Source organism: Trachypithecus francoisi, unplaced genomic scaffold, assembly GCF_009764315.1.
Source record: "Trachypithecus francoisi isolate TF-2019V2 unplaced genomic scaffold, Tfra_2.0 Lachesis_group0, whole genome shotgun sequence".
Taxonomy (NCBI): Eukaryota; Metazoa; Chordata; class Mammalia; order Primates; family Cercopithecidae; genus Trachypithecus; species Trachypithecus francoisi.
Window position 1 is genome coordinate 23,591,130 of NW_022681453.1, and position 25,382 is coordinate 23,616,511.

A 25,382-nucleotide genomic window follows, 5' to 3' on the forward strand; every position below is an offset into this window, starting at 1 on the left:
TAATTTTATATTTTCAGTAAAGAGGGGTTTCTCCGTGTTGGTCAGGCTGATCTCAAACTCCTGACCTCAGGTGATCTGCATGCCTCAGCCTCCCAAAGTAGGGGGATTATAGGCATGAGCCACTGCGCCCAGCCTGGAGCTCGTGTTTATTTAGCTATGCAGGGCAGGCTGGCTAGAAACATTTACCTGTTAATTTATTATCTTTGCTTTCAAAATGAATTCCACCTCTCATTGAACTGCTCCTATCATTAGGCTTTGGAGGTGGCCTTTTGCAGGTTCTATCATGTAATTTAAATATCAAGCCTAATTGGGCAGTGGCTTTTTTTCTCATGTTCTCCCTGTGGACGCTAAGTTTGGAGAGATTCAAGCATCTGTTCAAGGCCACACTGCAAGTAAGTAGTGAGGTTGAAACCTGGGAATGGTTGTGTTTTCATCCATTCATTAAATATTTATTGAGTTCCTGTGATAGGCCAGGCATTCTTTACACCAAGAAACTAATCCGTTTTGTTTATTTATTTGTTTTAGCCTCATTGGCTAGCTTATAAATATGTACAGACGTTTTTGATTTAAACCAGTGGTTTTCACCTGGGATGATTTTGCCCCCAGAGGACACTCATCAATGTCTGGAGACATTTTTGGTTGTCACAAATGGGAGGGTGCTACTGGCATCTAGTGCGTAGATGCCAGGGATGCTGTTAAACATACTATAATGCACAAGACAGCCCTCATAACAAGTAATTATCCTGCTCAAAATGTCAATAGCAATGAGGTTGAGAAACTCTTAGAGGGAAAACACTTTAAAAAACAATTACAAATGCAAAAGCCTGCAGGGGCCAGTTAGGTGACATAAATGACTGGCTAATTAGACATGCCTAGCCCTGTCTAAAAGCTACTTGGATCCAGATGATTGTTGCTACGTGGGACCTGTGACACCTGCTCCCAGGTGACCAGCCCTCCCCATTTTTCAAGCCAGAAATCCAAATTTTAATGTGCAAATACTCATCTTTTAAATGTTGGCAACTAATTTTTTAAATGCTATGCCAGTCAAACAAAACACATCTGGAGGTGTGGTGTAGACAGCAAGCCATAAGTTTGCAACCTCTCTAAAACACTAAGTATGCCTTCCCAGCATTGAGCCAATAGTGTTAGGTGTGTTAAACAGCACTGAGCCCACATTGCCTTGGTTTAGCCTTCACCCTTATTCCAGTGTCCCTTTCCTCAACACCTTTCTTTCTCAGCTAACATTTATTGAGCTGTTACTATGTAGTAGAACATACTGTAAGCACTCCCTAAGTGTTAACTCATTTTTATCTTCACAACAGCCTGAAGAGGTAGATAGCAATGTTCTCTCTCATTTTAAAGACAAAAGCCTCAGAAACAGGGTGAGGTTATGCAACTTTCCCAAGGTGAGAAGGGTACTGGGATTTGAACCCAGGCAATCTGGCTCCAGAGCCTATGTTCTTAACTGCTAAGCCAGGCTTCCCTGGAAGAGATGCCACCTCTCCATACTCTACACAGTGAAACTCCCGAGGACTTGTCTCACTCATAAGTCAACCTAGGCAAGCAACAGTCCACCATGGTGGTCAGCCAGTATTTCCCAAGTGCTCAAACCTCAGTCCTTCCAACTAAAGTCATGGTTTTAAACTGGGGGTGATTTTGCTCCCCGGGGCACATTTGGCAATGTCTATAGATGCTTCTGATTGTCACAAATGGAAGGATGTTATTGGCATCTAGTGGGTAGAGGCCAGGGATGCTGCTGAACATCATCACATAAAATAAATCCCTACAACAAAGAATTATCCACCTCAAAATGCCAATAGTGCCAAGATCAAGCAACCGGAACAAAATCTAAAGAGCTTACTGCCAACTGTTGCAAGATGAAAAAAGCCACCTGCAGAATATTCCAGGTGGTTCAGTCTGTTCTTCATCTTCAACATTGTTTTATTTCTCTCCTCAAGTCACTCTTTCTTTGCTTGCCCTAGAATTTCATAGTAGTCCCATCTCACTGTGCTAAATGCCTACACTAAAAAAAAGAAATTGCACTACAACTCTTAGGGATTAACAGCAGCAGAGCAGATAAGAAATGAAGAAAATCAGCAATCCACAAAAGAAAAATGAACACTAACGTACAAAATACATGCTTGAGCTTCAACCACCATATCATCTACATACCTGAAATGTATGTGTTTTTTTCTGGATACTCTAAGCCATAATCCATGCCCACATCAAACTTCAGTGAACACTCTCTCTGCTAAACACACACACATGACTGCACTGGATTTCATAAAATGATTTTAATAGAAAAGTACAAGATATGAACAAAAATAAATAATCTTTATCTCATTTCTAGCCCAGCAAATTGTACACTGCATATAAAAATGGTCTAAGATGCAATTTTCCTCCATTCCTTTTTTGCTTTTAAAATACTGAGACAGCATTTTAATTCAATCTTCTAGGTTCAAACTGATACATTTAAAAAAATCATACCAACCTTTAATCATTCTACATCCATTTTTTAAAGTTAGCTAACAAGATGATGTTTCACTAAAATGAAATATCCAATCATCAGATTGAAGTGTAAAGTTTGTATGAACAGGGAAATTAGATCATTTTTTTAAGTTTTAATTCCTATGTTTCTGAATGCTTCTTGAATTAAAAATTCATTTCATCATCTTACTTTCAAAACAAGGCATCTCTCTTTCACCATTCCACAAAGAGAGAAAGGACTAGAAAATACTTTTAAAAAAATAAATATTTTAAAAGTATAGTTTACAGTGACAATGTAGTATTTTAGACCTGTGCCTTGGTGCCTATTTGCATTAAATATATGCTTCAAGTTATAACTACCTTTTCTATCTCTCTATATATTGTGGGCCACTCAGTCTTTGTGGACTGATGTTGCTAATGATCTCTTGGAGTTAGCTAGTATCGGTCTCTTATTTACAGTACTTATTCTGCTATAGTATCATATTTGATAATTCTAGTGGCTTGAGTAATGTTTTGTAAAAACAAATTGAAACTTGGTATTAGCAAAATTGTATGAGAAAAGAGCTAAGGTAGGCAACTAAAACTTACACAGTGCCAGTCTCAGGAGGTCAGTAGCTCACAGAACTGAACAGATAAACTGGATTAAAACTTAAAAGTCTGCTTTTTACTTGAGCCCATAATGACTATTTTGAACATGGCTCTTTTGCTGCTGCCTATATATACATTTTTTGTTAATTTTCTTGTATTGGGAAGATCTTGAATGCACTCCAGGATGAGAAGAAAAAATATGCTGACACTGCTAAATTGGGTATATGTTTTTGCAATAAAGAACACTGGTCAATATACAACTGAGGAAAAACTGAAACAGATGTGAGTCCTAGAACCACAAGAGTTTGAATTTGCCCAGAAATGCTATTTTAAACACTCTATATGTTGGTCTACTGTTTTTTTTTTTTTTTTTTTTTTTTGTGGAATAATGCATTCTTGGCATCCTTAAAAGGTTTCAATATGTTACAAGGTTATCCGGAAAGAGAAAAAGCAAAGACTAATGTATCAATCTGTGCAGCACTGTCCAGATTTCCGTGTACATTTTTGAAAAGCACAAGAACTTGTATTAATTGCATTTAACACAACAAACCTTTAGTTTCCAACCAGTTTTCATTCTCTGCAGACTGGGGCTTTCTTTTTATAAAAACTGCTTTCAAAGGGCATAGAGACACCACACATGGTCCACAGTAAATTCAAATAGAGAGGTGCAATAGTTGCAGTGGTAAACACACACAAATAAAATACATTTTTTTTTGGACTAAAAATCTGGTCATGGATAAAAGCATGTGCCTTTTCGTTCTTCTCTGGGATGTTACAACAGCAACACGCTCTAAAACAATTAAGTTACATGCATAATGCTAAAAGAATGTGAGCAATCCTATAACCAGCTTTAAGCCATCTGCTTGATTTTTTTTTTTTTTTTGAGGAACATATATAGGAAAAGAGAATTCCCCTTTTGTTCCATTACATATAGAAACCTTTTGAAGCTTCCAAATAGTTTGGTTGTGGTAAAATTCACCACTCTTCTATTATTTTGACATGTAGTCATCCTAAACTATCCGTCATGGTTTCTCCAAAAATCTCCACATGAATTATCTGAAGGACAATTGAAACCACTTACCAATATACAAGTAACGTTTTATTTTATATTCTATCTTCCATTAGGCATAAGCCTTTCGATGTTTGTTTTTTAAACCAGTGAAATATACAAATCACGCAAGACAGAAATATATACATTAAAAGTACAGAATAAAGGCTAGAAGATATACATAATATCTGAATGACATGTAGAATATTTTACATTAAATAGTTTCTTTTAAAAGCTAGGATTGTTAAACTCAACTCTCTTCATAAACATGAATCACTAAAAAGGAACAATCTGATTTAGCAAATAAAAAAAGTACTTCATGGTTTTTGTATAATAAAAACCAAAAAAGTGACATTTTAAACTAATTAGTGCTTTTTGCTTTCAAGATCTTTTGCTCACAATTCACTGCAACTGAGGGGATGTGAATATCATTATGCAATAAATTAAGAGCCACAGTTGGCTGAGGTGATATGAAAGCCATCCTGCCTAAGAGGGGTATGAAAGATGTATATCTTACCAAACTTTTAAAACAATGTAAGTCTGAGATAAGAACATATTTGATGGCACTGTTTGGAAAGAGGTGTCCTTATTTAAAGAAAAAAAAAAATAGCTATCTATGTAGTGGGCTGAATTTTCCTTAGGGACTCAATTAATAAGTACTGCCATTTCTAATAGGCATGGGTTTCCATTCTGCAGAATGAACTAAGAAAAGAGAAACACTGCTGATGCTTCTGAGTTTTGAATATCTCTCAATGTCCATGTCTATAACAATAAGTAATGCCCTCTCCACAAAGTGAACAGAAATGGAGGTTGGAGACAAACAGATGAGGCAGGAAAGAAAAAAGATATCTTCAAGCCAACATGCATTTCAGCGAGTCAGAACTCAAGCTTCCTCAGAAACAAGGTTGCTTCGTCGCGCTCAAGATATGATCACGGAAGGGCCACAGCCCAAGCTCAAGACTCAAAAAACTTTTGGAATAATCCCAACTGGACTGCAGTGAAGGACAACAATGCTCTAGACAGAGAAATAACCCCAGAGTAAACTGTAAATCTAAATCACTGGCTGCAATGAGATATATTTATATTTATATTTATATATATGTATATATATATATGTTATGTACAAAAGACTTTGAGATATCAGGCACCATTAAACCACATTTCCCCCCTTATAAATGCAACTGTTCAAGTACACTGGGAACAGTTTTAGGGTACACCTGCAGTACAATAGGAGAAGCTTGAGTGGATAATCTAAACACAGGATCATAACAGTGAAATGCTGCGACACCTCTGTGAATTCCATTAGCCAAGTTATGCCATTAAAACATAGAAAACTACTGCTCCTCAAAATAAAAGTTTTAGGAAACAAAAATCCCTAAGTAGTGAACTGTTTTCCAAGCAGAGCTCCTAACGTTTCATTTCCTGTCCTACAACCAAAGGGGACCCAGTGGAGCTGCCGTTTGGAAATGTGGCCAGCATCACATCAAGACATGGAGGAATCAGAGAGGGCTCAGTGTGAAGAGGAAGGTGGATTTCACTGTTTTTCCTCAAACAGGTTGTCTGCTCTGGTGCAGTGCTGAATGGCATGCAATTACCCTGTTACTTGGCCTGAGAACCTGTGAATGGGATTCATGTATTATTTTTATAATTATAATTTACTAACCAAGTATCCCTAAGAAAATATCAGGATATTTTCATTTATATTCAAACCAACCTCCCCAAACAAAAAAAAATCTAGTGTCCAGAATCATTTGGGGATCTTTTTACAATCTGGAATCCTAATTCCCATAACAGCTTCAAATCAACATCTTGATAGGAGAGTTTTAAATTTTTTAATTTCTGGGGACTTTCCTCCCTGCTGCCCAAATTTCATGAGCTATTAGAATATGACTGTCTGCAAATGGAATATTTGAGGAGAATGAAACATGTGATATACCTTTTTTCCTTGAGAATATGAGATTCTTGTCCTTACATTTTAAATTATCATTTTGAAAATGCAAAAAGCAAGCTAGCAGCCCCCCTGGGGAAGGGAAGTTTGTTTTGGGTTTTTTTTCCCCCAAACCTTTTATCTTGCACCAGAGAATTTACAACTCATTTTGGTCATAGAAGCTGAATTGTGAATAGATTTCTAACACCCTCTTTGAGCTGGATCCTACCCATCCTATATGATCGCATATTTGAGAAAAAGAAAACGTATTTCTTTACCTTCTGGATGTGTACCATGTCCACACAGCTAAGTTAGGGTACGTGTTATTTCCCCTTCATTCTATACTATCAAAAGAAGTCTTGTATTACCTTTTCAAAGATCCACAAAATAAATATTTTTCTTGGTTCCCACCCCCATTATTGCCAAATAATTATTATAATATTAATAATAAACCACAGAGTTCTTAGATGGTAACAGGAAAAAAAATGGTTCCGGTTGCAATTCTTGGGGAAAAATAAAAAATATTTTTAAAAACCAAAAACCAGAATCACTGTACTTTCTATAAATAAGCGGGTCCTGGGAGCGGGGCTGAGTGCTGGGCGGCGCCCACTACTTGCACACAAACTGGTCCACGATCTCCGTGCACTTCTTGCACTTGACGTAGCAGCACCAGTGGAACTTGCAGTGGCAGCGCTCCGTCTGCACGGTCTTGAACTGGTCGTAGCCGCGGCCGCAGCACATGAGCTCGCAGCCATCCATGCCCTCCGACGTCTTGTTGCACAGGCGGCCCTGCGTGCCCAGCGAGCCGGTGCTCTCGTTGCGCACGCAGTAGTCAGGGCTGGGGTCGATGTAGACCAGGTCTTGTGTGGTGGGCGAGTTGAAGCGGCTGTTGACCTGCACCAACTTGCCCCGGCTGTTGAGCCGCATGGCCGCTGCACTGTCGTACTTCTCCTTCAGGGCATCACCCACCTTGCGGAAGTCCGCCAACTGCAGCCAGCATGTCTTCAGGCTACATGAGCCAGACACCCCATGGCACTTGCAGGCCACATCAGCCAGGTTGTACACCGTCTGCAGGGAAATGGGGACAATCAGTACACACATTCATGGAGGAGCCAGATGCAGGCTGTGGGAACAAAGTTCTCCTCCACCTTCTCCATGGAGCTATGTTCCCCAGCTGAATTAAGGGCTGTATGATATTTCCTTCACCAGAAGTCTTGTGTTGCCTTCTTTAAAAATTCTTCCAAATAAATATGTTCTTAGCCACTCATTATTATATCATCATTATTATCAACAACTGTGGTTTTTTAAATAGGAACAGGAAAAAAAAATGTTCCAGCTGCTTTTTTTCAGAGAAACAGCAACAGCAACATGTGGACACTCATCCCAGAGGTTGTTCACAATGCATTACCTGAATTCATCCCCAGTACCAGCGAGGTGAGAAGTGCTAGTATCATTCCACTTCACGGAGAAGGAAAGTGAAACCCAGAAAGATGAGCTACTCAACCAACTCCTGGGAGTAAGGGTGCCAGGATTTGAACCCAGGCAGCTGGACTCCAAGCCCATGCTTAGTGACTTGCCCATGGATATCCAGCTGGTAAGTGCAGAATTGGGAGGAGTCCAGCCCCAGTGGGATCAAGCTTCAAATCTTAACCCACTACTACTATTACTGCTGTGCACCAGGCACTGTAAGTGTCCTTACACTCATGATCATCCAAGCAACATTACGACATGGGCTGGATTGGATGACAGCACAGTGATGCTGAGTAGCCTACACAGGTCACACAGCTAAAGTGTGGGGGGACTGGGCCTGGAACTCAGGTATCCTCAATCCTGTTTCCCACACAGTCCCTACCCCATCCACCACCCCCCTAGGCCAAGAGCACCCACCCTGGAGCCAAGCGACATGGATTGTGTTCCTGACTCTACCCTTGAATTCAGGCAACAGGCTGCACCTTTCCAGCCCTCTGTTTTCTATCTGTGAAGGCGGCAGTGATGGCACCAACCTCCAAGCACTGTTATAAGGATAAAATCAGGGGAGATGTGGAAAGTGCTTGGCACTTAGGACACAGTAAATCTGGTCTTTCTTTAGGGTGACAAGGGACACAGTAAATCTGGTCTTTCTCCAGAGTGATGAGGACATGGCATCTGGGCCCTTGCCCAGTCACCTCGGACCAACAGTAGCAGTGCCCATGGGTCTGGCCCCACAACACTGCCCAGCAGTCTGGGAGGTGGTGGTTGCCTATTTATAGACCCTGCTGCCCATAGTTCCTTGTGCCAGTGACCCTCCAGAGTCCACGTAGTGTGAATGTGCTGGAGAAGACCTGTCAGGAACCTGGAGGCTGGGGGTGTGTCAGAAGGCCTCTTCCACAGATAACAGCCACTTTCTTCCTCCAGGGATTCACAGGGGCTCTTTTAAAGGGGGCCAAAGTGTACTGTCTTGGCATAAGGAGTTGCAGGCACTCAGCTAGTCTGAGAAAGGGTTTTGCAAATGTATTTAACCTTTGCTCCACATTGAGGAAAATTTAAAAGCTAATGCCCCATGGAAATTCTAATATGATTTCCTGGCATGGTGCCCAAATTTCCATCCCCTAGCCCCACCATCCTAGAGAAAAAAACTGTCTTCTTCGTAAACTCACTCACCAAAATCCAAACTCAGCTCACTACTCCAATGATCAAATTTACCCCCAAAAAACTCTCTACTAAAAAAATGCAGAAGTGTAACATTATAGGTGCTTTTCAAACTTCCCCAAATCCTCTCTTGCCACTTGGAAATCCCTTGACCCTCTCTTCTTGGTTGCCAAGTCTCTGATGATTTCTGGACATGATAGAAGGCTAAGAAAGTCCCAAAGATGTACGAAAGTACCAAATATGGGCATACCCCTGGATAGGGGCCTTTAAGAGTCAGACATAGCTCTCTTCTGGAGGCATTTCTGATCTGAGGCACTGGGCATGTCATATATAGAGATCCCAGTGATGCATCCCTGAAGAGGGTAAAAGCAAGTTTTTATGGGCTTCCAGAGAAAATGGGGCTGATCCCAACCCCTCCACCACCACCAAATTTTCATATGGCCCTGGGTCCACCACAGAGGAGGCAACCGACACTGCAGACACCATGGCAATGAGAGGCCTGAGAAAGAAGAGGCCACACTCTGTCTGTAGCAATTATTTGACCCCTCAGGGCAGCACAGGCAAAATTCTGTAGAGTTTAGTCCTTCCCCAATACACCCAAATGTTTAACATCAAATTTGAGAAGATACACTAGCTGGAATTATCTACATGATCTTTGACTTCTCTATGTCCTTTGCTTATAATGTTTAGTAGTTATCATCTATCAAGCACTTACTACTGGCCGACACTAAACTAAGACCTTTAATTAAACCAACTGAAACTGTTATTTTGGAGGTCAAAAAGAGTCAAGTGTTGGCAATTTCACATGGTTCAACCTACTAGATGATCTCAGTCCTCACAATAACCTCATGTGATTGTTTGCCATGGCCATTTAACAGATGTGGAAATGGGAAAACAGAGGCTCAGAAAAAGCAAAGAACAGACAATGCTGCATTTTAACCCAGATTTCTCTAATTCCCACACTGCTAGCTCTTCACCACTTAGCTGTGATGCATGACTTCAATAAAAATGTACCTAGGCTTATATTTCCATTTTTAAATTTTATCCCATGGTCATGAAGTGGTTTTCTGGGCCTCAGTTTCCCTATCTACAGTTTACTCTGTGATTATCTTCCTTCTCCCTCACCCCAAAATACAGAAGAGTGAAATTTCTGACCAGAAAGTTCCTGGCACCTACCTTGGGTTCTGTGAAAAAATAATGGCCCTGGTTTTCAGTGCTGCCAAAGTTAAGAAAAGTTTTCACCCCTTCATTTTAAAACAGCCATAAAGTGCCATGTGTTTAACCGCAGGAAAAAAAAGGGTCTTTTTAACTATTGAGAAGTAGCTTTTCATATCCCCACCAGGGGAAGGAAAGAAGGGGAACCAGGAGACTCGTGAGACTGCAAAGATGGTCCTCCCTGAGCACTTCTGCTGCTCTCTTCTCTCCAGAGCCACTTTGTGATTGGCCTGATGGTCAGACCTATAAAATCCCACACTGCTAAAAATGCTGTCCTTTTCCTAGAAAAGCCCTTTTAAAAAAACCCTGCATCCATCAGGCCTGCTACCTAATGACATAAAGCGAGGCAAGGAGAAAGAAAGGAGGGAAAGAGCCTGAAAGCTGGGGTGAGGGCTTTCCCATCTGGGGACCTAGGAAGACAAAAAATCCCTGTCCCAAACTGAAAGCCAAGCACAGACATTGTCCAGGCAGGAGGCAGACAGTTATTCCCATTTTTCTTTCTGTGCTCCACTAGCCAAGGGTACCGGGGACTAACTAAAAAGGCAAGGAAAGGTATTTTTCAGACAACTGCTGGATCACCTTGGCTGGAGGCGCAAGGGAAGATTATCCCCCCAGGAGGCCCTTCTGGGATGTGCGGGGGCAACTATGGAGAGAGATGGAGGAAAGAGAGAGAGACAAATGTGGAGAAGAGAGAGACAGGGAAGGAGGAAAGGAAGGGAAGAGGGAGAAAGAAAGTGAGACGGGAACAGGACGAGGAGCAAAGAGACAGGAAAGACAGAGAAAGATAAGGAGAGACAGAAAGAGGCGGAGAGAGAGAGACAGGACCATACAGCGAAGGAGTGGCAGAGGAGGGGAAGGAGCGACAGGGAGGCTGGAGGGCAAGGCAAGGGGACCGAGATGCGGGGGCGGGGGCACTTACCCTGCGGCCTGCCTCGTTGTTATGCAGGTTCATGAGGATGCGAGCGCTCTCGTAGGAGCCCTTGGCGTGGATGCGCTCCCGCTCGCGGGCGTCCACGAACTCCTTGGCAAAGCGGTAGCCATAGTCGATGTTGTCGCCGCAGCCGCCCCAGAGCCAGTCCCGCGGCAGGTCCTTGGGGCGCGCGGCGCGGCTGCAGCCGCAGGTGGACAGCTCGCCCTCGCGGCACGCCCGGCTCATGGCGTTCACCACCCCCGCTGCGCTCACCGCGTATGTGAAGGCCGTCTCGCGGCTGCCTGCGGGTAAGAACAAGGGGTCACTGGCCGCCTGCCCCACACGATGGGCCAGGTTGCTGCCGGGGGCGGAGGTAGGGGCAAGGTAGGGAATGCAGGGGAGGTAGGAGGAGGGGGACAAGGTAGAGATGGAGGGGAGGTAGGAGGTGGGGTAGGGGCGAGGAAGGGAGGGGGGGGAGGTAGAAGGTAGGGGAGGCTGGAGGTTGAGGGGAAGTAGGAGGTGGGGAAGCAAGAGTAGAGGGGAGGTAGAAGGGCAGGTAGGGGTTGGGGGAGGTGGGGGTAGAGGTTAGGGAGTAGGGGGGTTGGGGGGGTAGGGAGTAGGGGATCAACAAGGTAAAAGCTCAGGCTACCCCATCCTTAACACGCACCAGGCCCTGGGCCCAGCCTGAGGGGAAGCCGAGCAAGATCCCCCAAAACACACAGAGCAACAATTAGCAAAGGAGTAGCAGATCCCCGGTGTCTCTGCTCAGCCATTTCAGAGCTGAAGGCCGGATTCTAAGCAGTGCTGGATTGACTTTCTCTGTAACTCTTTTGAAAATAGTCAAAACTTGATGTTTCCAAAAATGCACGTGAAAGAAGTCATTGAAGGAACACTCAGAATACGGGTAGACTTCCTTACACTTATTTTAATGTTCAGTATTATTTTCATTTTAGTTACATATAGGGCAGGATTACAGAATTTGCTAGGCCTTGAGTCTAAGGCAGACACTGCCAGTGGCCACACTAGTTTCTGCCACACTCGTTTTGGCCTTGTGTCCCCTCCTCCTCTGGCAGTTGTAACCTCTTCTCCTCCTTCCTTCATGCAGCAGAAAGTATTTCTCAAGACAAGGCTCTTTACTTTCCCAGAGGACAATTCTAAATCAGCTCATAGAGAGTTATAAACGAAGTTTGCTCTTCTTAAATCCCAGGCTGATTGGCCTTACACTTCTCGTTCAAGAATGAGTGTCTGCTTTTAAAACAGCCTGTTGTTCTTTAATGCTACTTCTGCAAACACCCCCTGCCCACTCCCCCACTGCCTTTGCCTCAAAGTATTAGAATGACAGCAAGAAGGAAAAAAGCACAACCTATGGGGAAAAGAGGGCGGGAGGTTATCTTCTTCCTCAGAACTTGTAAGGAATATCTGCATATAATAGTTACAGGGACCCTATTTGTAAGGAAAAAACTGGAGGCTATCATAGACTACCTTAAACTTCACTTGTACATAGAGACATTTCTGCATGTAACAAGAGCCAGTTAATAAAAATACTGTAATCTGGGAGAGAAAGAGTTATCTATCTATCATCCAGCCAGCTGAAGCATGGGGTAGGGGTGGGACTGGGGGGCAGGCTCACTTTCCTCAATTGCAAAATAAGGGTACTTAAATAGATGCAAGGAAAGGGACCTCTTCTGGTGCTGAAATTCATGTACCCCAATCAGTTTCTCCTATACTTACTTTGAGAGCTTGCTAACAATCTTTTTTCTGAGGGGGAAGTGGGGAACACAAGAAAAGCTGACAACAGGACTCAGTCTCAATGAGAAAGGTTATTCTGCAGGAGGACAGTGATGCCAGTTCAAGCATCCAGCAGGCCACCTCATTCTTGGTCTTTGGCTCCATGCCAGGCACAGCCATTTGTGAATGGTGATGGTTCTGATTTACCATATATCCTCCCCCTCCCATATTTTCAAAATGAATGACTTGAAGGTATGTGCTGGTGGTTGGCAGGAGGATCTAGAAAGTTCCTGTGATGCGTTACATCTATCTAGCAGGATTAGAGAGGCAGAGCACATCAGGGGAATGGAAAAGAATGAGGACAATATATAGCTTCTAAGGAGTAATTTGATAGTACAGAAAATGCCGTGGCCCTGGATGGGGGATTTATAGAACAAAGAGGTAGTAGCTAGAGGAAGAGGAGATGAAATGATCCTCTGGGGATAGAGGAAAAGAAGACACTGTCCTTTGAGTATACAGAGCATAAGAAGGCTTTATACAAAACACAAACAATGCTGCTTTTTTCATAAGTCTATTTTAAGCATTTCCTTTTATGCCCCAGAATACAAACCTGGGAGATCCCTCTAAGCTAATTGGAGACTTCAGGGTAAGCGTCAGTTTGAAAAGTATTCTTTGGCTAATTGCCGGAGGACACAGTCATCCTGGTTGGAATACTGCTGATTCAGTTAGGTTTCCCTTCCTGTGAAACCCACATCTACACCCCTTACAAGTGGTGCCTTCCTTACATATCTTTTCACAGCATGGAAACAAAGAAGAGACAGATGGGGACAAAAGCTGGAAGGAAAGGGTAGCATGATGAAAAATGAGAAAGTTTCCAAAATGAAGAGTGGGCCCTTCATGAAGTAATTGTGCATGGTGCCTCCAAGGCAACTGGCATCTCAGAAAAATGAGTTGAAGAGGGGGTCAGAGGTGGCGGCCTGAGTTTCTCAGACACTGGCCCCATCACAAGGTCAGATTCTCACAAAGAAGAATTACTCTCAATGTCCTTGGTATACTGAGGGCTTTGGGGTGGGCACACACACACACACACACACCCCTTTTGGCATCAAAGGTGTTTTAAATTTTCCCTCAGCTCATTCTCTTCAAATATTCTCTTAAGTGGAAAAGTGAAAGCGAAGAAATTTTCCAACTATTGGAACTGGGTCCATGTTCCTCTTTCATAAAAATCTGTTGTTTTCTCTTCTCTCCTCTCTCTTTTTTAATTAAGTAAAAAACAGAAGGCCCCATCAGTGTCCTACCACAAGCCACCCAGCAGCAGCTTTCTGCTCTGAGACGCTAGGCACTTGGGGGACCTTTGGCAGGGGAGGATGCCATAGGCACTCTCATCTTCCCAGGACATCAGCTGACTTGATGATAGTATCTAGGAGGGCTGTCTGGGAGGCTGTGGGGAGGTACCACTCCCATCCACTTCCCATGGACCCAGACAGTAGTACTGTGCAGCTGAAGACCAGAGAGCATACTTTCCAGGGACAATTAAATATAGGCTTTTGTACCAAGGGTTCTGCTTGTTCACTGAGGAAGCAGGCTCTTTGAATCTTGGACCGCATTTAAAATAAATCTCCAGCAGAACTCAAATTCACTTAGCAAATGATAGCTTATTCTGAACATTTTGGCCCAAAACAGGCTACGTATGAAAACGAGAGGAGGATCTTAAATCAAAGCTGTGTTCAAGTGACTACACAGATAAACAGTTCCGATTGCTGTTTTCCTTCTTGGTTACCATCAGAGGTGTATGATTTTTGCTAACTCATATACATGTGAAAAAGTAGTCCCATAGTTTGAGAGGAAGGTAGTTTAGGAGGAACATATAAGAAGGGGGAAAAGTTGACAACTTACCATCCTCACAGAATTTTTCAAAAGTATTTAAGTTCACTTACGATATCAGCACACAGGAGAATAAATCTACCACACTCCCAGTTAACTACATAAGACAGCCCACAGGCAGGGAAAACTCCTGTGTTCCTGAAGCTTAGCTCTTACATTCAGATCCCAGTATATACATTAGCACATTTTAATCATTAACAGAAAGGACAAAGCCCCATGAAACTTTGCAGGCTGAGGCTACAGGCCATTCTCCCATTCAATCAGGGCAACAGCTTCCAGTCTTGTATTATTTTAGTTTATAAAACCGCTTGGCTCAAACATCACCTGACAATTCTTTTTTGTTCTCAATGAATGTAATTTTCAGGGTTTTTTTTTTTTTAATAAAAAAAGCATTTTATCCATCTGTGATGGATATTAAGCCAACTTTTTCTCTTCAGTCAGTATAAACAGTTAATTGCCTTGATAAATTGCTTCTTACTTTGGGAGTCACTGCAGTCATATTAATTATAAGGGCTTTTTTGCATAAAAGTAGAGAAACCTAAAATATTCACACTAGAAAACACACATTGTACCACATCTGTCAAATAGCATCCTATACTATTTACACAAAAGCAGAGGCAAACAAACAGATTTTTCAAAATCTTTGCCTTTAGCCCATTTGAAATGCTGTCTCTTTGAATGGGGAAGTAAGACGTTCAACAACGTATTTAAAATTAAGAATCGGACTGTGAGCAATACTCTTAATTTTTTGTTTTTAAAGTTCCTAGATTGACATCCCAAGCATATGCTTTTATTATATCAGTTGCTGAAATCACAAACATAAATTGGATCACTTTTAATTAAAATTCTTTCTGGGACTAAAAATAAAGCTTTTAACATCTATATCTTTATAGTCTCAGGAAATAGTTCTATTAGGAAAATTAAAACTTTTTTCACTTTCAATATATCCAGGATTCTAAAAGATGGCAATTTTTAGTTTGATGCTCGGGCTGTTTGACTTGTGGCTTAAAAAACTAACAGGCAAGAGAGTTTCGACATTTAAAAGCATATAAATGACTTGCTTTCCCCCACCTACTTTTAAGAAACCAAAATAAGTGTTCTGCTTCTATTTTAAACAAAATGCTTTATAGAAAAATTAAGTGTACTTGCCTCCTGATATGATTAAAATCCAAAACTTATTATCAGGTGTAGGGACAGGAATTAACATCATTTGCTATAATGACAAAAATGCCCAAGCCACAACCCGAGCTGGAAGGCATCCTTCTTCATGCTTTCTATCAAGCATGAAGTAAACGCTAAGGATTTCTTCTAGAAAAAAAAAAGTTAATGTTTTAAAAAAATATTTTAAATGTTTTCCTACCTATCTGCATCACCCTGCCAAAAACAGAGGTGTTATCCACAGTGCTGCAGTTCCACCTTCGATGTCGGAATTGATACTGGCACTCTTTGATGCCTGTCTTCGCGCCTTCTCCGATGTACTGCATGTGGTCCTGATACAAGTGGCACAGTTTCTTCTGTCCTTGAGAAAGTCCTGCCAGTTGGCTGCAGAGAGGCTGTGCTCCTATGATATATACTTCTGACATCTGAACAGGGTTATTCATACCTAGCGACCTGCAAGAGGGGGGAGATGTGCATTCAAGATTTACGTGAAATCTCGAGGTGGGCCCCCTGAAAGCATGTCAGCAATACATAGTTTTAAGCACACAGATGCTTTTTTCTCTCCTGCTTGTCCTCATGACAAAGTATGAGAAGGACTTCATAAAACTCCTCTGTTTAAACTGCACTCAGAAAACGGAGGTATTGTGCAGTTCCCATCCTGCCATCTGGCTCCTCAGTTAGTATTTTCACTCCCTTCCTAGCCCCTGTCACCATATACCTGAACCAGTATTTCCAAAATCCACTCAGAAAAGGGGGAAACAGCAGTTTGAGGGATAGGCCTCTGACAGTAGAGAAAGTGACCCACTTTACCCCACAAATTGGACCAATCTGCCTTAAAAACTTATGAATGCTGAAAGTAGACACAATTAGATACGGGTAGGAGATAGCAGTTCCTTTTGACTGATGGAAGAACAGAGGGACAAGTATACAGACTGGAGAAAATTCACCACGTTTCTGGACATTTTAAAAGGGCTCCTTATGTGATTGTGAGGGACCCAAGACAGGGTACCCAGTGAACAGAAGTCATGTTTGACAGTCAGAAAAATGCTATTCATTTATAGGGAAAAAAATATCCAGAACACCGTCAAAAACAATCCTCTGGATATATTACAGTCTATCTACAAGGTCCCTACCCAGTAAGAAACCCCCACTTGGGGACATTTGACTACTTCAAGTTAACCTCCTTTTGATCACATTACAGCCCCAATATTTTTGCACTTGGAGTTTAGCTGTCCTCCTAGAACTCTGCCTACTTCAAACTCTGTAGGTTAATAATAATCTCGAGTGACAGAAAATAAAAGTTGAAACTCACTTTTACTACCTAGAGGTGACAAAAAGTAAATTTTATAGATAGGCTTACAATTATTAGCAAAGTGAATTTCTGTTCTTTTTTATTGCATGATGTACTACAAGCACACATCTGAACAAGGGCTTCATAGAAAAAGGCCTAGATTTATAGTTTCCCATTCCCTAGGAGCTGAAGATAAGCTTTACAATATTAACAAGTTAAAAGAAAATTCTGATTTAAAACTACATATAAGTAAAATATATACATATGTCTTGGATAAATACACCCACACTCACTATCCAGCTTTAAATATCCCCGCATCATACAAACAAATCTTTAAAAAAAAAAAAAAGAAAGAAAGAAAGAAAGAAAAGAAAAAGAAGAGAAAGAACACGCACATAGAATGAACTTACCACCAAGAATTGGCTTCTATTACAACCTGGGCGAAGGAGAAAAATATGGCCAAAGCCATTAGGAAGAACTTGGAAGACACTGCACTTCCAGCCATCCCCAAAGCAACTCCTGGGCTTAATATTCCAATGGACTTCTGGAGAGGGAAGAAAGGAGCAGATGTTTATTGCCTCTCAGATAATTTTCAAGCATACAAGTTTAAACAACGGAAGTATCCGGGGTCTCTTAAGTTTACTGTTGATTGACTGCGCTTCTCCTCCGTGAGTTTTTTGATGGCAAGATATAGGCAGTTTCTTTTTTCAAATTAATCCACCCACGCAACCTCACCAGGAAATCTGATTTCGCTGGGATCCTGTGTGCGGGGCACGCCAGCGATTACAAACATGTCTCAATTCTGTTGAGTCAAAGCCCTGGTGCCAGGCGCTGCCTTCTTCCTGCTCGCTCGAGTCCCGCACCCCCTGGCTCCCCTCTAGTTGGTGCTGTACTCAGTCCCTCCCGGATAATTCACTCGGGAACCCACCGCGGCCACCCTCCGTTCTCTCCCCAACCTGGGCCGAGCAACAAGTGGAGCCAGAATTAATTCCATGGGCGAGAGGAGCACGCAGGCGAGTGGAGCGCGCTGCCGCCAGCGGCTGCGGAGGAGGCGGGGTGGCCAGCGCAGGGGGGGGGGGGTGTGTGTGTGGAGGATGGGGGCAGGACGCGGGAGAGAAGGGCAGGGGGTGGGGGGCGAGGCCCCGGGGACCAGCGCGCGAGAGTGCCCAGCTGGGAAATGCAACTCCGAATTAACATCGTATGTTTCATAATCAGTTTACGAGCCGATTTGTGGAAAGCCACTTCCAGATGGGGAAGAGCAACCCGGATTTCCTTCAGACGCTCTTCAGCCAGATTGGGGAGGAGAGAAGGAGATAGGGGCCCTAGGGGATAATGGAGAGAGAGGTCCGGTCTCCCAACCAAGGAAACTGGAAAGGAGTGCCACCCTCGCGTCGCCTGTGGCCTCTTCCACGGACTGAGAGAAGGGATGGAACCCTAGAGGAAAGAAGGGACTCTGGGTCTCGCTGCCCGGAGAGAAGATTCCTTCCCTGCCCTCCCCACAGCTTTCTCCCAAATTCTGATTTTTCACTCTCCCTCCCACCCCACACCTGGCAGCTACCAGGGAGGGAGGAGATGGGAGGTCCAGAGGGACTCCAGTTTCCCTTGGTCCTGATCTGGGGTTGTGGGTCACTTTGCCATCGCGGCACTGCGAGGCTGGCGTTGGAACTGTGCCACCCTGCCTCCAGTCTAGCCTCTCCAGCCCAACTCAGACTTGGTTCGGTCAGTCCTGAAAGGCGGGGGTGCGGGGCGAGGCCAGAGCCCTTGCGGATGAGTCCAGACGGGGCCAGAGGCGCTGGCTCCCGAGCCGCAGCTGGACGCATAGATTCCAGGGCAAAGAAGCCCCCAGCGGCTAAGGTTCCCTTCCTGAAGAATTTCAGGGGTAGGAATTGGCCTTGGAAGCTTCCGCTGCCGTTCCTACCCACTGGTGACTTCTCCACCTGTAGGCGGCGGAGCAAGTCGGTGGCGGGTGCCGGTGGGAGGAGCGGGTTTTAAAAACCTCCTTTCACATCTCTGATCAGTGTAACCCTGCCACGCTGCATCGCCCATAGCCCCTTAAGGAGCCCCTTCCACGGAAAAGAAAAGAAAGATGAGCCTCTTTAAGGCGGTGGAAGAGCCTGGCTTGGAACCTGTGCCGTAAAAGGGACAGACGGGACTAGGCAGCCCTGGTAAAGCTATGGGGCTCAGGAGCGTGCCAAGGCTTTTCTCCATGAGCCGCCCCATTGGCCCGGACGCTTCGGGGCTTCTCAGAGAGGAAATGCTTATGTGGTCCCCAGCGCCTGCTAAGCAGAGCTCCGCACTCAGGGCCCAGTTGTCCCCAAAAAGCTGCAAAGCTTGGCGTTGGGGGGGGGGGGGGAGGGTGCCGCGCATCCCGGAGAATGGAAATCTGGGATTTCCCCAGCTAGGAGAGAGAAAGCTCCGGCTATCTCCCCACCCCCGCCCTAAGTGTCAAGTTTCCTCCAGGGGAGGGGGTGGGCTGCAAAGTCTGATTCACACGCAGCCCAGGCTGCAAAGTCAACTCTCCCCAAGGGCAGCCGATGCCGCGCGCGCACACATTCATACAAACTCACACTCGGGCACATTTACACACTCACACGCGTGCACAGACACACACGCTGCGACATGCTTCCAAGTCAGCGGCCCAGATGGCTGCTGGCCGCTTGCACTTTCCGACTTCGCAGCGGGCGGGGCGTGTGGGGCGGGGCTCAAGCAGCGGAGAAATTGATAACAGATTCGGCGGATTACTGCGGATCTCTTTGTTATAGCCGAAGCCACACAAACCGAACCCACTCCCAGCCCGACGCCCCCGGGGAGAGTCCACCAGTTCCCAGAGCCCAGGCCAACTGTGAGCGGGCCCATCCGGTCTCCACGACTTGGGTCTCCCTGGCTCCAGGGTAGAGTTAGGCAGAGGATGTCCCAAAGGGGGATCGGAAAGGAGAGCCTCACGAGTCGCGTCTCCACTTAACCCCGCCGCTTGCCCGGAAACACCTTGGCCCTCTTCGCGCTTCAATCCCGGTGCAACCCAGAAAAGGCCCCACAAGTTTGAGATACTCAAGGAACTCACAGCGAACTCACACATACGTCGGCTCTGTAGGATAAAACATCCGCGCCTGTTTACCAAGAGATCTGATCCGAAAAGACAGTATGAAATGAGACCTCTGGGGAGACTGTCAACCCCAGGGGTAAAACAAAAATTCTGATCAGAAGCTGAGTTTCCCAAAGAAGGGGCTAAATGTTTCCAACACTTTCGGGGCCCAGGGAAGATGACTGTAAGGACAATGAGAATCTTCCTCGCGTGCCACGAGGAGGAGGGCTGGGGGCGTTTGAGGAGCTCACCGCACCAGAAGAGTGAGGTGGAGGAGGGCATTCCCGCGCCCCCGTCTTCAATCCAGAGCAGTTCAACGACGTGGCTCCCTTTCTATTTATCCCTGAAAGCCTTCGCGTCGGATTAAAGGTGTTCCTGATCCTTCTTTACCAACCGCGGTGCGGGCCAGGGGTGATGAGGGATGAGGGAGAGGAAACCTCAGTAGCAAAATTGTTCAGAGGACGCTCGGAGGGCACGGGAAGCAGCTGAATCCACACCTAAAGTCTCGCAACACCCAAGTCCTCCGCATGCAGACCCTTAAGGGAAAAGATTAAAAGGCCAGGCCAAGATCCTCTCCCTTCGGCCCCGGGGCGCTGCCACACTCAATCTAGGCATCCCCTTCTGCTAGACTCTCTACGTTTAGGGCCCAAGTTTCTGAGAGTGCAAACGATGAGGAACGCCAACTAGGCGGAATAAGCCCGTTTGACACAGGCTCAAGGCATCTAAGGGGAGGATAGGAAACTCCAAAAAGAATCTCCACTCTTGGTGGAGAAAGAAAGCTGTTTTGCCCACTCCGATCTCTCCCTAAAGCAAGGAGAGAGATGGAGAAACTAGCAGGAAAGCACTCAGTTGCAGCCAAAAACTTGGGACGTCCTGCCCTGGAGAATGCGGGGAGCGGCGCGAGGAGCTGAAGAATGGGCCGGCCCAGGCAGGTAGGAGGTCCGCTTTAGGGGAGCAGACAAAGGAGCCACTACTGCCCATGCCTCGCCCCATGCCTGGGCGCAAGGGTTGTGTCCACAGCAATATGTGTGTTGGCGGGTGCGGAGCGGGGTGGGGGAGGAGGGAATTGCCAGACAGAGAAGGCGGAGGTTACACCTTGAGCCAGAATCAGTGTGACAAAAGAGAGCCACCCAGGCCTCAGCATTGAAGGCAGGTTCCAGGTTCCAGTACTGTGAGTCCCCAGGGGAAGAACAATCTGGCCTGGTTCTCCTGTTTCCTGCGCCCTCGTCCATCCCTTAGACTGGGCTTTCCAACCCCAGGATACACACACACACACCACTCACACCTTCTCACACAGGATGTCTAACCCTCTCCGCAGAGGATCAACTTTGTCCAGAGGTGGAGCAGAGTCCTTGGACACAGAAAGAAAGTGAAATGATAGTCGAACCCTACTCTTTAAAGGTAGTTTCGCTCCCCCTTTTTAATAGACGATGGAAGTGGGGTGAAAAGCGGGAAAGCAACACGTGTTCTCGACCACAGAGAGTTGGGAGGCAGCTGAGGCCAGACCCGAGGCCTCCTAGGGCGACACTCTCCTTCCCAAGCCCAGAAGAAGAGGTACCAAGCCTGTGTCCAGTTGGCCGAGTCCCATTTGCTGGGCCGGACCTGTGACCCCTTCCGTATTGCAGTGACCCGCGGCGCAGCGAAACTGGTCCTCTGGGGGCCTCCGAGGGCCCCTGCTGGAAGAGTGGGGTCTGGTGATTGGGAGGGATGAAGGGAGCAGGGGTGGGAGGTAGAGGGGAGCAGCTGCCCGCGCGCCCCAAGGAACCGAGGCTCAGAGGCGTCCTACCTCAAGGCGGCCAACAGGGGGCAGCCGGCACCGCACCGCGGGGAAGAAAAGACCGCGGGGATGGCTCCGAGTTCTGCGCGCATAGTGCTAACCCCTTGAGCACCGGAGCGCACTGGGGAGGGGAGGAGAAGACAGGGGATTCTTGGCCCGGGCCTCCTGGGGAGGGTCTTCCGCTGAGAGGGTCGGGGGGTGGAGGAGACGAAGGCTAGTACGTCCTGGACCCGAGAACAACTGATCCTTTACTCCCCTACACACACACACACACACACACACACACACACACACATATTTGTCGGCCTGCGGTTTGCTGCGCACCCTCCGCATTGCCCCCTGGAAACTCCACTGGCAGACTCTGTCTAGAAACTAAATCTGACTAGTTCGGCAGTGAATGTGCGAATGTTGGCTGGGGGGAGGGCAGGGGCTGAGGAGGTGCGACCTCACGGCAAGGCCCAAGTTACTTCCTAACAGCGAGTTGCCTATTTAAAGAAAGAAGAGAGAAAAGACAGGCGAGAGAGAAGGGGCCTCGATACCAGCCAGGGATTAGAAAGTAAAACAGGGCTGTGGGGTCTCCAGATTTGGTTTTTTTTTTTTTTTTTTGGTTTTTTTTACTTTTTGGGGGGAAGGGGGGTTGTTTTCTTCTAGGAAACATCTTAATTTCAATTCTAACCTATTTTCTAAGAAACTGAAAATGGGAAAGACCAGAAAAATGGAAATAGGAATCGAAGCTTGGAGGGCAGATAAGAAAAATTGTTTAGAAAATAACAACTTATGTTGCAGGAAGAAACGTTAACTTTTCGTAAAAGTGAACTCTCAGTGACCCTCGGAGTGTGTGACTCGGCTTTAACATACAACTGACAATTAAAACAAACAAGAGTTCACAAACTGGCCCCCGCCTGCTCTCCCAACGCGGAGGCCCAAGTGTTTTCTAAAGGACAAGGCGGACTCCGCTCAGGGGGCCGGGAAGCGCTCTCCCGGAGTACGGGATTACAGCCACACCACCACAACTCCCCGCCCCCACCACTGCTGCAAAGTGCCTGAGCTCACCCAGTGGCGGCTAATAATGCTAATAACGCGACCCCTCTCCCCGCGCCGGGGTGCGCGCGGGCCCCCCGCCAGGCACTCTTAAAGGCAAAGGGGCCTGAAGCGCTCGAGTTACCCGGCCAAGGCAAGCCTACAATCTGGCCTCCGTCGGTGCGGGGGTGTGTGGGGAAGGTGTACGCCGCTCTGGGGTAGTTGGCCCCTAGTTCCTCTGCGGGTTCTCTCAACCAAGGAGTCCCTTTCCCCATTCCGAGCCCCGGCCACACAGCCTCCCGGTGCCCGCGCAGTGGGCACTTGGTAAATATTTGTTGAATTGAATCATTATCCTGTTACTGAAATATACATAGTAAATTACACTCGATGTTCTCAGAGCAAAAGGAAAGTCGTCAGTGAACCACACTCAGTTTTTCTACTATCGCTCTTCCCCAGTTTTTCTCCAAAGACGAAAAGGTTTGCAGAACGGGTGGTGCGCTGAGAAGTGTTCTCCTGGGACACTGAGGCAGTGCGCCTGGCGTGGGGGGCGAAGGGGTAGGGGTTCCGGCCAGCGACGCTGGAGTTCCAGCTTCTCCAGGCGGTTGGGGAAATGGAGGGATAGGAAGAGGCGAAGGGAACTCAGTTAACTTCCAACAGCGGGTGGGGGGAAGTAAAGAAAAAAGGTGGCGAGAGTCGGCGGCGCACTGAACACCTACCTTCATGGCGAGGGGGAGGGGGCGCGGGGAGGAAGTCGCCACCCGAGCGAGGGCAGCCGAGGAATCCGAGCGGAGCGACCGGGTTAAGCCTGGGGGGACGGTCAGGAGCAGGGCTGCAGAGTCCTCCGGGGCGCGTCGGGCGGGCGCAGTGAACCCAAGCTGAAGCGGGCACTGGCGCCCGGGCCTGGACTCCCGAGTTGGGGCAGAGCTGGGATGCGCCCAGGAACTGAGGGCGCGCGGACGCGCACGAGCCGGCAGCAAGGGCAGGGCCTGGTCCGGGCGCAACTAGGGAGCCGCGGGTCCGGCGAGGGCGCGCAGTCAACTGTTCCACGGAGAGGCGCTCCGTTTCCAACGTCCATCAGCGACGGCGGTAATTAGGGCTTTCCAACCCCAAATGTGGGCGTGATTGTGCAAAAGACCTTACGACAAATAATAATAAAAAGAAATTCTTCACAAGAGGGTGAAAAAAATGTCCCACTACTCAACTTTGGCCTGGGGCGGGGAAAGGGGGGGCGATCTGTGCGCCCAGGTGCCCCCAGTTCATTCACACCACGGATTCTGCAAACTCTTGGCGGCTCACGCCTCCTGATCTCCAGCTCCTCCTCTCCGGGTCTGTAGCCGAAACGTCTGCTTCCAGACGCTGATCCTGCAGCCGCGAGTTAGTGTGGACGTCTCTGTACATACACAGACACACACCCCAACACACACACCCCCACTGCAGCTTTGGGGCCACAGAACAATCAGGCGCGCATGGCTTTTTCTCCGGGAGATGCCGCTGAAAACGCACAAGTCGCCATCAAAGCTGCAAGAGTCAGCGCCAAATTGTGTCCTTTCATTTTAGGGTTCGGCAAAAACGGGGAGCAAAATAGGTGAAAGTTGCCCCGAAACTTATTGCTGTGCGGTGAGCTGGGGGGGGTGCGATGGGCGACTAACCCAGGGGAGACGCGGGCTCCCCCCACCCGTATCCCGTTCTTTCTCTCTTCGAGTTAATCTCTCTTTTCCCCGTTTTTCCAGGGCGAAGGGCGAAGAGGAGCGAGTGCACCGCGGGCGCGAGGCTGGGGAGGGACGAGAGCTCGGAGCTCCGCGGCGGCGACTCAGCTCCGGCGGTCCATGGCCGGCGAGGCTGCCCACCTCCTCGTTTGGCGCCCGGGTCCGAGGGGCGGGAGAGCGGGCCGGCGGGAGGCGGGCGGTCCGGGACACAACGGCGGCGGCGGAAGGGCTCGCTGGGCAGCTGCCGCACGGACCCCGGCTCTAGGCGGCGAAGGCGGCTCCGTGGAGCTCGCAGCAGATTTCCACGCGATCCTGTGCCCCGCAGACAGACTGACCGACCTCGGGGACGCGTCCCCCCCTCCCACCCCCCGGCCCTTCTGGCCAACTGCCTTACTCCCTCCCTCTCTCCAGACTCCTCTTTCCCCTGGTGTTCTCAGAAGGAAGAAAAAAAAAAAAAAAAGAAAGAAAGAAAGAAAGAAAAAAGTTCTTCAAAGTTTCAGAACTAGGGGCGGCTGGAAAGAGAGAAGGAGGGGGGGGACGAAAGAAAAAAACTCAACTTCTCCTATGCGCATGCGTGGTGAGGCCGGCCTATGACAAACTCTGCAGGATTTTAAAGCCGTACTACGGGCTGGGGTGCCGGGAGGCGGGGTACACCCCCCTTGTCTCCCCGTCTCTAGGTTCCCCATCCCCCGCGGCATCTGCTGAAAGAGAGAGGTCCACTCTGCAGCCGCTGCCTGCCTGCCGCCTGGTTGTCTGCGCTCCTTCCAGAGCCACCGATCGGCGGGAGGCTGAACCCCAACTTCCCCGGCTGGGACCCCTTGGCTCGCTCGCGTATCCCAGACTGCTCCCACTGGGGCTCCACGGAGACTGCTGCCTTGACATGGAACCTCATGGGGGGACCTCCTTATTCTTACCTCTGGGAGAGGATACTTA

At 47.0% G+C, this 25,382-nt stretch overlaps 1 protein-coding gene across 2 annotated transcripts; it reads right to left on the minus strand.

The window, feature by feature from the left end:
- Nucleotides 1–2,275: 2,275 nt before the first annotated feature.
- On the minus strand, nt 2,276–24,796 carry WNT5A (Wnt family member 5A). 2 transcript variants are annotated; one of them, XM_033210154.1, is made up of 5 exons: nt 23,460–24,796; nt 17,275–17,408; nt 15,776–16,026; nt 10,813–11,105; nt 2,276–7,118 (listed from the first exon to the last, which is right to left on the minus strand). In XM_033210154.1, the coding sequence occupies exons 1-5, from the start codon at nt 23,463–23,465 to the stop codon at nt 6,660–6,662; spliced, it is 1,143 nt and encodes a 380-aa protein (XP_033066045.1). In that variant the 5' UTR covers nt 23,466–24,796; the 3' UTR covers nt 2,276–6,659. The 2 variants fall into 2 exon arrangements, with proteins under 2 accessions (XP_033066045.1, XP_033066046.1); XM_033210155.1 differs by lacking the exon at nt 23,460–24,796 and adding an exon at nt 17,793–17,835.
- Nucleotides 24,797–25,382: the final 586 nt, after the last annotated feature.